Source organism: Pezoporus flaviventris, unplaced genomic scaffold, assembly GCF_033815535.1.
Source record: "Pezoporus flaviventris isolate CSIRO_AGI_PZ_B2104156 unplaced genomic scaffold, CSIRO_AGI_Pfla_v1 ptg000025l, whole genome shotgun sequence".
Classification (NCBI taxonomy): Eukaryota; Metazoa; Chordata; class Aves; order Psittaciformes; family Psittacidae; genus Pezoporus; species Pezoporus flaviventris.
In genome coordinates, this window is record NW_026892573.1 from 6,314,329 (window position 1) to 6,325,022 (window position 10,694).

Sequence of the window (10,694 nt, forward strand, 5' to 3'; positions counted from 1 at the left end):
GAAAATTAATTTTAAGGGCAAAAAAATGTAAGCTAATGTAACATTGCTCCTCGACAGGAGCAATTTCAGGTATATAAAACAGCAGCTAAAGGAGAAAGCAACAGAACTTCTACTGAATGCAGCTCATGTACTTGGTTTTTAATATCTTTTTTTTTTTTTTTTTAAAAAAAGCTACATACCAGAGTGAAAAAACACTGAAACCATTTCACTCTTAATTAATATCTTTTTCAGTATGGGAGGGAAGAAAAAACTTATTATTCAAATCTACTTAAAGATTACAAAAGTTACCAAGAAATCACAGAAATGAAAAAAAGCTACAGCTTCAGGCTTGGAGTTTGTTAGTGGGGTTTTTTGTGGTTTTTTAATTTTTGTTTTGGGTTGGGTTTTTTTTGGTTTTTGGACTGAAAATTTGTCAAATTTTAAGAAACAATTATTCAGAAAACTGAACAGTTTTCAGATATTTTAACTTAATGCACAGAAAAACAAGCTGGTCTGATTTTTCTTTCAGGTATACCACAACTTTAATTTGGCTTCTTTTCTACCTAACCTTCCACTTGCTTCCCCTCCAAAAAGGCTCTTTGATTATTACACGTAATGCACACTGATGAATTCCAACAGGTAACTATAGTTTTACCTCTACAGTTAAATGTGTGGCTAGACTGCAGCTGGTAGAACCTTTCACACAAAAGGCTCCACAGCATTATCCCTGCACACTGAAAGCAGAAAACTACTCGACAAAAAAATGACTTAATATTTTGTGATAGGCTTACTTCTTAAGTAAGGCCTAAAATGCAGAATTTCAAAATTTAAGCAGGGACATTAAGCAATTTTAAATCGCATTACTTGTGCAACAGTTCAGTTCTGCATATTCAGCAGCTTGGTTAGGAAATACAGATTTGTAACAGTCCCTCCACTTGCCTCTTAACAGTGTCGGGAGTAACTACCCAGCAGCAGGCACTCATTACAACGTACTTTTTGAGCATATCTCTGTATGTTTGTGTGCACACACGTGCAGGCATTAGCAAATGACAATTATTAGCGTGTAATGTACATATTCTAATTGCTCATGAAATATTGTCCCGTTTTTTTTCAGTTTCCCATACAATTGTATTTGAACCTCACGAAATCTGTAAGGTCTTACTCAATATCACTGCTGGTTTGGCTTTAAAAATGGTTTAATTATCCAGAATGAACATGATCAGACAGGCTAAGAAAGAGAAGTTACAATGGCATAGACACATATGTATACGGTATAAGAGAACCAGCAGGAAGCAGCCAAGCAGCTACCCAACAATTTAGAAGTGGAGCAAGAGAGGAAAGTTCCTTGTGTGACAGCATGTTTATACACAGCTCTTTTCTTGTTAGCTTCTCCATACTTTGGATGCCTGGAAGACTGGCAGGTCTATTAACGAATTCTTAATACCCTCATCAGGAAAGGTTCGCATGCTCAAACATGCTAGGTTCCCTTTTTTGTAACAGCAAGATTAAAATTCATGCTGTGAGAAGCAGCATTAATGCTGAAACGGAGTTATAGTGAAACTAAAAGAGTCTTCTTCACACTTTAGAGTCAAGTTTTCCTACTGCCTGGTGAGATTCTGAGTTTTGGGAGGCGTTATAGTCAGACAAAAACCATTAACAGTGAGATTTATTTCAGACAGGTATGAAACTGAAAGGCAAGACAGAAAGGCAGCAAGACTTGCTTTGCCCTACCAACTGCTTGCAAAACAGACAAAGGCCTTCATCAGCAGGTCTGGCTGAACACATGTAGACACACCACCATTATGTTGTCCCAGATACCTGCACAAGAATACTGCTTGAACTGAGCTGCTGTGGAAGCAGCATGAGCTTGGCTTGCAAGAAGCCAATCAAACTGCATTCAAAATTCTGGGTAACATTTGTAAAAATCTCTGTAATGTTAAATGGCATGAAACTGTCATCATTTTATCATGTACATAAATCAGTTTTTTTCTGGCCAGTGCCTGGCCATGAGGTATTACCAGAAACTTCTGAAGACAAGCATGCTTTTTTCATTTGTCTGTTATGGTGTGTGTGTATGTGTATGTGGAAGGCAGGCAGAGGCTTCCTCACCCTTTTTAAGAACACTTAAATGTTAAATGTGTCGAGCAGATAAGCAGCAAGATTTGTCCTTTGACTTTTTCATATAGTCCCAGTAAAAAAAGTTAGCGATAAAAAGAAGTAAACTGACATTATTCTTAAATGTCAGTAGTGACAGTGAAGCAGAAACACAGCTTTAATCATTAAAAGAAATGTCACTTTTCTTCAAATGACCAAGCAGAACTACGCACTGAGTGTTCCAAACACTGAAAACAAGAAGAAAGTGACATTCTAAAAGCTTTAAAATTTAATTTCTACCAGTAAATCACTCATTTTTCCCATTTGGAACATTCAGTACAGAATGGACTAAAATTTTTTACACACTGAAAGAAACATTAAACTCAGTGATGTATTTTGTATCCCAGCTGCTACCACCTTAGAAACAATGGAAGATGAAACAAGTCAAGTCAAGATCATCCTGAGAGTATGCCACAAGACCAGGAAAAAGAGACAGGAACAGAACCCTAACCTCATGCCAACCTTCCTGTTGTGGCTTTACACTTAGATATTTTAGTGTGCCCATCTGTAATCTAGAGGCAACACAGACACTACTGTAGCATTATGAAGGGCGGTTGTTTCTAAAATGTGAAGACTTCATACAAAGACGTACTATGCTGAAACTGTATTTTTTTGTTCTTTGTAGCAAGAATATTACAAAGTTACTGCCACATTTTGTTTCAGTTAAGTAAGGTGTTATGCCACAGAAAGGACAGTTGAGACACCCAGTGCTTTCAAATTACAGTAACAAATGAAGAGGCAGAGAGTAAAAATACTCTCATTTGAAAAATGGAGTTACTTTTTGGATCACCTCCTATAATGCAGGATATCTGTTCTGTATCTGACAGATAAAGTCATAGGACTACATCTTGAAGAGAACTGTTTTCTCACAACAGGAGAGAAAGGACAGATGCCTTATTCATCAAACAATATAGCAAACGCAAAAGGGCTGCAAGTATGCGAGTGCTGCAGAAAGTAGCTGCAAGACAGCATTTTAGTAAAGGACAGAAAGGCATATCAGAAGCTGCAGTGACACTACACAAAAAAAGTGTTAAGGCACTTAAACTTCCCATTTCAAGTAATATAAGACATTAATCTGCATTCAGTGGATTCTGTTCATTTTTTAAAGTTACATACACACAAATCCTGAGAAAACCCAGTGCAAATTGCTAAATTGTCTTTGGAAGCTTCACAGTGCAACTGGTTATTGATAAAACATACCATTAGGCACACAACAGCATTTCACTTACAAAAAAAAACAAACCACAACAAAAGACATAGTTGCAAAAGCTATTTTTCCTACAGCATGTGAAGAATTCAAAGTGAGTTCTTGATTTACCTTCTATAACTGCTGCTATAGCCTTTACCTCGTGGTGAAGGGCCATGTACGAATCTACATGTGTTCCCATAGAGGCAGTTGCCAGTCTTCAGCCAGTTACGGCACTGTGTCTAAGAGACAGACATCACTGGGTGAATTTCACACTCGTTTCTGGAAATACCATTGGTGTGAATGTGGCAGAACAAACAAATGACTCCACATTAACTCCCATTTATCTGCAATTTCTGTCCACGAGTAATATAATTTAAAAAAAAAAAACAAAACCCAACAATAAGCATCAGGTCTGGCAGAGAAAAATTTCGGTTGGTGTGAATTCCATTAATATGTACATTACTACTGCTCCTCTCCAGAAGCTGGGACAACACACGTTATCTAAATATTCTAGTTACTAGTATGTTGAACGTCCATGCGTTAAGGAGTTCTTTTCACCTTTACTAATATCAGTGACATCTGAGTATTTGGTACTTGTAAGCTACACTTTCCCACCACCTAAATCCTGGAAAAGAAGATGCTGGGGTGGAGAGGAGAAGAACGCTTTTACAACTCACCTCTGCAGTACTTCCAGTGCTGGGTCCAAGCCTTTCAAACACACTGGGTCTTCGGGAAGTGCTATCGGATATGGTCTTGGTATTTTCCACTGTGACCTTCCTTCTAATTTTTGACATTTTGTACTACTTCAACCAAAAAAAAAAAGCAAAACTGTAAAATCCTTCAGTTTGAGGCTATGGACACTGAACTCACATTAATAAAATAGTATGATACATGTTGCAAGAGTTGCTGCAGAGATGATGAAGAAAGAATAAAAGTCATAAATGAGTGAAATGTATCTAATAACAAGGAACGCCTCTGATTTGAACAAGTCAGCTGAGCACCAGTAATGATAGTCCTTCATTTTATTTTATGACCTGTTTTGGATTCTTCAGCTTCCCTTTGGGAAAGATCATATGATATGTTATCCATTTCAGTACCAAACACCACACAGAACAGATGCTTTCCTTCAACATGTATTTTATGTGCAGGAGCTGAAGTGACTGCAGGTAAAAAGAACCTTTAATATTACTTCACCAACCTCTCGGAAACGGGTTCTAAGAAATTAAGTAATGGCTCATTTTCAGAAACAGATATCCAGAAAATGAGAGCTCTATCCATCCCCCTCATTTTGATGCGTGAAATACCAACTTGACATCATACTGCACATCACCTTGATACCATCCACAGTCTGTATTTGTTACTGGCTTATATCCTACAACTACTTGCAATCACCTGAGTTTAGAAAGACAAAAAAAAAAAAAAAAGAAAAAAGAAACAAGAAACAAAAAAAACTGAACCAAGAAAAACCTCACCCACAAAAAACACCAACCTCAAAAGCAAACAAAACAAAAAACAAACAAAAAAACCACAAACAAAAAAAAACACAAAACAGGGATATGCTTAAGTAACTCCTTTCATTATAAAAAAACAAATTTGAAAGCAAATACAGCATAAGTTTGATATATAAGTCACAACTTCTCTTACCTGAGGAGTTACTGAATACAGAAAAAAAAAAACTTTTTTTTTTTTTAAAAAGCGAAGATACACATTTCAAGACAGATTGTACAAAAAAGCGCAAACTGGAGTCCAAAAACCATTGTCCATTGTTTAAATTCTACTTGAACTACACTGAAATTATTTCAGTCTGGGAAAATCTGCCAGTTTCTGGACGATTTATATACAGCCCAAAAAAACCACCTCTTTGTCACAGTGCCATCACTCTAGAGCTCATTACTCAGTACAACATGATTAGTCAAACTCTAACCACCTACCCTTCTGCTATCTCTTCTGCCCCTATCCACATGTCACGAAAAGCTCATCCATACAGTCAGAATAATACAAATTTAAGCTAACACCCTCCACACTGGATTACTACAAATTTTCACTGATCTGATCGGCAATATATTCCCACAGCATTCAGATTGTAAGGTTCCATTCTACAGAAAAATAATAAAAAAAAAAGAAAAAGTACAAATGCAGACAAATGCACAAAAAAAAAAGTAACACTGCTGTACGTATTTTACACTTGAAACTTGGATAATACCTGGTTTTCTCCCTTTTATTTTGATGGAACTTCATTATCTGAATCCTATGGTTACTTCAACGACAAGGCTTCTCTAGAAGACTAACATTTGTGCACTTTCTACAAAGAAAACTGTGCTGAAGCTCTTGCTAGGCACTACAGCTCCTTTACAAGCAACAGAAGAAAGCAAGCTTAAACTGTACTTGAGAGATTTCTCAGCTCAGCTCTAATGACTACTTCTCCAACCCTTTGATTATCTGAAGAATTTGATCTCTATCATAAGGAAGTTTCAGATAACCAAGACCTTAACCAAGATGCTCAGACATGGTAAAAGTTAACCATGTGTTGTATACCAGACATTAAAAACAATGGTTAACAACAATTAGTGGAAGCAGACAGGGAAACAGTAGAATTTGCCAGTAGTCGGAAATTACTTAGGTTAGTAAAAACTGTGGAGAACAGAGATTTCCAGAAAGATCTACCTGAGTTAGAAAATTGAGTTATACAACAGCAGATGAAATGCAAATAAATAAAATGTAATGCACACAAGGAGAAATGATTTTATCTAAATACTTGATGAGTTTGAATTAGTCCAGTCTTCTGAGAAAAATAATTAGGAGTCATTGTGGACAGCTCAATGTGCAGCAGTAGTTACAAAGTCTGACAGAATAAACCATTAAAGGCAGAAAGCAAAACAATACCACATCTCACCCAGCTGAGCACCCTTCCATTTCAGGATTGTTTCCCACTGCATGTCAGCAAAATCCCCCAGTGAATTTGTAAAGTTTCATGCAGCTACACACTTTAACAGAGGATACAAAAATTGACTGACATATGCAAAAGCATTTTTAATAAGACGATCGTATACGAACTACTGATTTTGGTTTAAATATTTGCACTAAAAAGAGATATATCTGAAATAAAAAGGGTTAGCAGAACGGCACTGGCAATGGCATAGGGAGAAGGTTCAACACATGAAGGACAGATAAAATGAGTGCATCTAATACGCAAGTACAGTACACACTAACATGATAGTAGTACATAATACATAAAGTTTACTTTTATTTTGCCTCCTAATTTCAATGTCCTTCTATTTTCAAGGAAACAGAGGCAAAACATCTTATTTTAAATTTTACTTTTTACCCAGCAAATATTACCTTCTTTGAATTAACTTCTATGGGAAGTTAAGATGATGACTAAGCTTAAGAGAATAGTTCTAGACATGGAGAGGATGAAGGGGGAAACACCATCATAACTGAACAGGTAACTTCATTCCAACTACCTGCTTCCTGACTTTTTGGCCAATAATTTCCTATAAGGAAATTAAGAGAATGCCATCCAACCCTGATTCTTCTATGGTTTGTAAAAAAAAACCCCTATGTTAAATGAAAAAAAAAAAAAAAGCTAAGAGTAACAAACAAAAAATATATACTATTTTAGGTAGCATTCTGTCAATTCTATCACAAGGGTTCTTCTGGTTGCTCCTGCAACCAAAACTGTATGAGATTTCACTTTAAGTGAACATAACTGTTATACAGGCTGAATGTTTAGAGCCCAGACATGCTATTCACAGGCAAACTGAGGAATTTTCACTATGTCAAGCATTACGTTTGAGAGACTGTATCTGGAAATGTAGCCAGTCCCATTTTCACTCTTCAAAAGCCCAAGCAAGTTGGAAAAATAAAGACACTATTTAAACAATATTGCAGCTGAAAACCTCAGATGCCTAACAGTAGTTTTATGTTAGTGACAAGTTTCCTTGCTTATAAACAAGTACTATAAGGGGAAAAACAAAATTGTCTCATTTCCAGATTTTTCAGACTGCATATTAATGGATAATCAAGAACAACTGAAATGGAACATCCCATAAAATTCCCATAACTTGCTCAATTCTCCCTCATTTTCATCTTACATTGCTTTACTCTTGATGATCACCATTCTGCAATAAATCCCACACTAATGGCCAGTTCAGCGATTTTCCTTTCCACCAAATGCCTGTGCCTCTGAACTAACATCTCCTTATCACTCACATGGATTAGAAAGCACTGATTATCAGTGTTGGCTGAGCCCTGAGCATTCATATTTCAACATTTCAGCTAATTACTTCCATGATTATTATTTTTTTAAGTTTCTAAGTAGAAAATTACGTACTCCTATATTTCAAGTACATGACACTGTATTGCTGTATCTACCTAGGGGCACTGAAGTGTCTGCAACTTCTGAAACAGCTTACTACTACTAAGCAAAATTAACTTTATACTCCTAAAATAAATTCTATAGCTAAGGTTTTGACTGTAAAGTATCGCTTTCCAATACATAAATAAGATCCGCAGGAATTGTTAGCAATAATTTAGGAATATTTTAACACTACAATAACCTACAGATGAATCTATGTTATTCTTTAAATGAAGTAACTTTTCCTGGGTGAGAGACTAACTGTTAATGACATTAATTATACTACCATTTGAAATAAAACGTATCTCTGAGTGTTATCTCATGAGTAAATTTAAAATGTAAGACAGACTTGAGAGAAGCGAGTATATCTAGTGGGCACTATCCAAGTAACTGAAATCAATGAAGCATGATGATTAACACAACATTCAATGAAATTCTGTATTTTTATTATCAGTACTCCTCCATTTTGGTGTCAAGCATGCTTAGCATTTTTCTTCCAAAAGAAGTATGATATTACATAAGCCACTATCAATAGAAGCACACCTGAAACACCTGCTTTTCTACTAGAAAAAGCTAATCCAGTCATTTGCAAAAAACAATCCTGCTTCGACAGGATAACTACAAACTGAGATGTAACAGAACAGCAGCAAAGTTCAGAAAAAAATATAACAAGATATAATTTGTTCAAGAAAGTCCAAGACATCCCTAGTAGGCATGTCAATCAATGTCTGTGCATGCATACATGCACGCCACACACAGGTTAAACATAAAGAAAATCCTACCTGTGAAGTGACAAATAATATGCCATTTAAAGTAACAAACAAAATTGTAATTTTAAAATCCTACATGAGTTCAGGCACAAACTGATTGTAACACCCTATGATAAACTAATACCTGTTGACAACTAAATAACACCTTAGGAAGAGGAAAATGGCAGTGCTTCCCTCCACTTTTCCACATGAAAAGCTTTTACCTGAAAAGGTTTTGTTTCTGATTACAGTGTTAATGTTTCCACATGATGCTACTAACAAAATAGAGATACTGGAAGGAGCTCCACTGGTTTACTACCTAAAAATAATGCTAAAAATAGTAAAACTCATTGTTACCCATCTTCCAAAAATACAGCCAAATACTGGCTGCACATTTATATGATGTCAGTCTAACACTCTTAACTCCCACAGAGAAGCCTGTTTGACAGAACCTTAGAAATTATTCCAAGTTTATTTTAACAACTCCGTGCTGTCAACCCGTCACCATATTAAGTTGACCCTACCTCTCATTTAACATACGGTATTCCTTCACTAGTAGTGATAAGCAACTGCTAGTTATGTTTTCAGAAGTATAAAATCACAGCTGGCTTTTGACATGTAAATAAATAAATTAAAAAATCAGGCCCTAGCATCACAAAAGAAAGTATTCAGTATTCCATATCTCATCTAACAAAATTCCCATACTCAAAGAAGATGATCCATCAGACTAAGCGACAGTCTATGCAGACTTGTGTGGACAGACCCCAGTTCACTATGCCTTCATGCCAAGTTTGTTGGACACATGTTATCTCCAATCTATAAACTGGAACACCACATTAGCACGTTGTCACACCATAACAAGCATGCTGAGAAGTGGAATAGATTATTTTGGGCACAGCCACATACAACTACACTTCCACAGTTTCCAGATACACTTAGTTGATGGGCCCAGTCTGACCGCTCCAATCTGCACAGAGGCACCTTAAGTGTTTCACCACCACAGCAAGATCCCTTAAGGTCCTGATCCCTATTCCACTATCTGTCAAAACCTGTTCTTCAAGCAATCTGGCAAAAGGTTGACAAGAAACCAATGGCGGAGGGAGAATCCAGCAGAGGAAGTCAAAGGTAAGGACCTAAGCAGACCATCTGCAACACTAACCCAACATGCCTGGCATACAAGCTCTGGAAGGAATGGGAGCCAGCTGAGACCACTGTCTAAAGACATGGTGATGACTGAATTGGCACCAGCGAAATTAGCCGATCCTCTAAGCGCATGAAGCAGAAACTGGTTTACTGACAGAAAGTGGGAGAAGAGCCTCACTGAAGGGGAAAAAAACCATCAACAAGGAAGATCCAAGTACGTGGGAGGCGGGCACCGGCATGGTCACCGACGGATGGCACCTCACCCCGCGCAAACGGCTGGCTGGCCGCATCGCTAGGCCCGCCCAACCGCGCCCTCAGCGAGGCCCCAGCCGCGCACCGGGCTGGGCGGGCGACACCGCTGCCCTTCCCCGCAGCTCCGGCACCGAACCCGTCGTGGGCCGCGGGGAACGGGATGCAGGACCCGGCCTGGCCCACCCTCTCCCGCCTCTCCTTCCCTCACGGCCCTTCCCTCTCCCTCCCTCCACGCCCCGGTCGCTCCGCCACACTCACCTGCTCCTTCCGCTGCCGCGCCGCTCCCCGCCGCCTCCTCCGCCGCCGCCCGGGGCGGAGAGGGTGGGAGGGGGCGAGGGGGGAGTCCGTCCTCCCGGGCCTGAGCGCGGAGCGACACGGAGAGGAAGACGAGGAGCGCCGCCCGCTCCTACACCCCGGAGCCGCCCGCCCTGCCCCCGCGCGCCGCGGACGATGGGTAACCGCCGCCGCCACCACCTCCGCTCCCGCCGCGCGCGGCCTTCCCGGCGGCCCTCGCGCCGCCCGCCGCGCAGCGCTGCCGCTGGTGATGACGTCAGGGAAGGGAGGGCAGCAGAGAGGGGACCGGGCGGAAGCGGTAGTGCCGCCATGTTGGAGGAGGGCGGGGAAGGCGGGCCGATGAGTCTGCGGAAGGAGCTTGCGTGCCCTGCTCACCTGGCAGGGAGTCGCCAAGCGTCAGGGAGCTTCGGGCTGTCCGGCAGCCCAGGAGGACGACGTTCTCCGGCAGCGCTGGTTGTTCCTCGCGCCCTACTCGGGCTCGCCAGTCTGGTTTCTCGGCCTGTGCCGATCAGGACTGGGGGGCTGATAAACACTGTGGCTGAGGTGCAAACAGAACAGTTTGGGATGGAAAAGACCT

At 39.8% G+C, this 10,694-nt stretch overlaps 1 protein-coding gene across 3 annotated transcripts in view; it reads right to left on the minus strand.

Annotated features, from left to right (window-relative positions):
* Positions 1 to 10,315, minus strand: part of ZC3H13 (zinc finger CCCH-type containing 13) — a 46,708-nt gene extending 36,393 nt beyond the window's left edge. For 2 of the 3 annotated variants that reach the window (XM_061457343.1, XM_061457341.1), the window contains exons 1-3: positions 10,082 to 10,315; positions 4,000 to 4,125; positions 3,452 to 3,561 (exon numbers count right to left, since the gene is read on the minus strand). In XM_061457343.1, coding sequence (XP_061313327.1) covers positions 3,452 to 3,561; positions 4,000 to 4,116 — 227 coding nt within the window. In that variant the 5' untranslated portion in view covers positions 4,117 to 4,125; positions 10,082 to 10,315. The remainder of the gene's footprint in view (positions 1 to 3,451; positions 3,562 to 3,999; positions 4,126 to 10,081) is intronic. The other variant, XM_061457342.1, reaches the window with a different exon arrangement.
* Between the last annotated feature and the right edge of the window lie 379 nt (positions 10,316 to 10,694).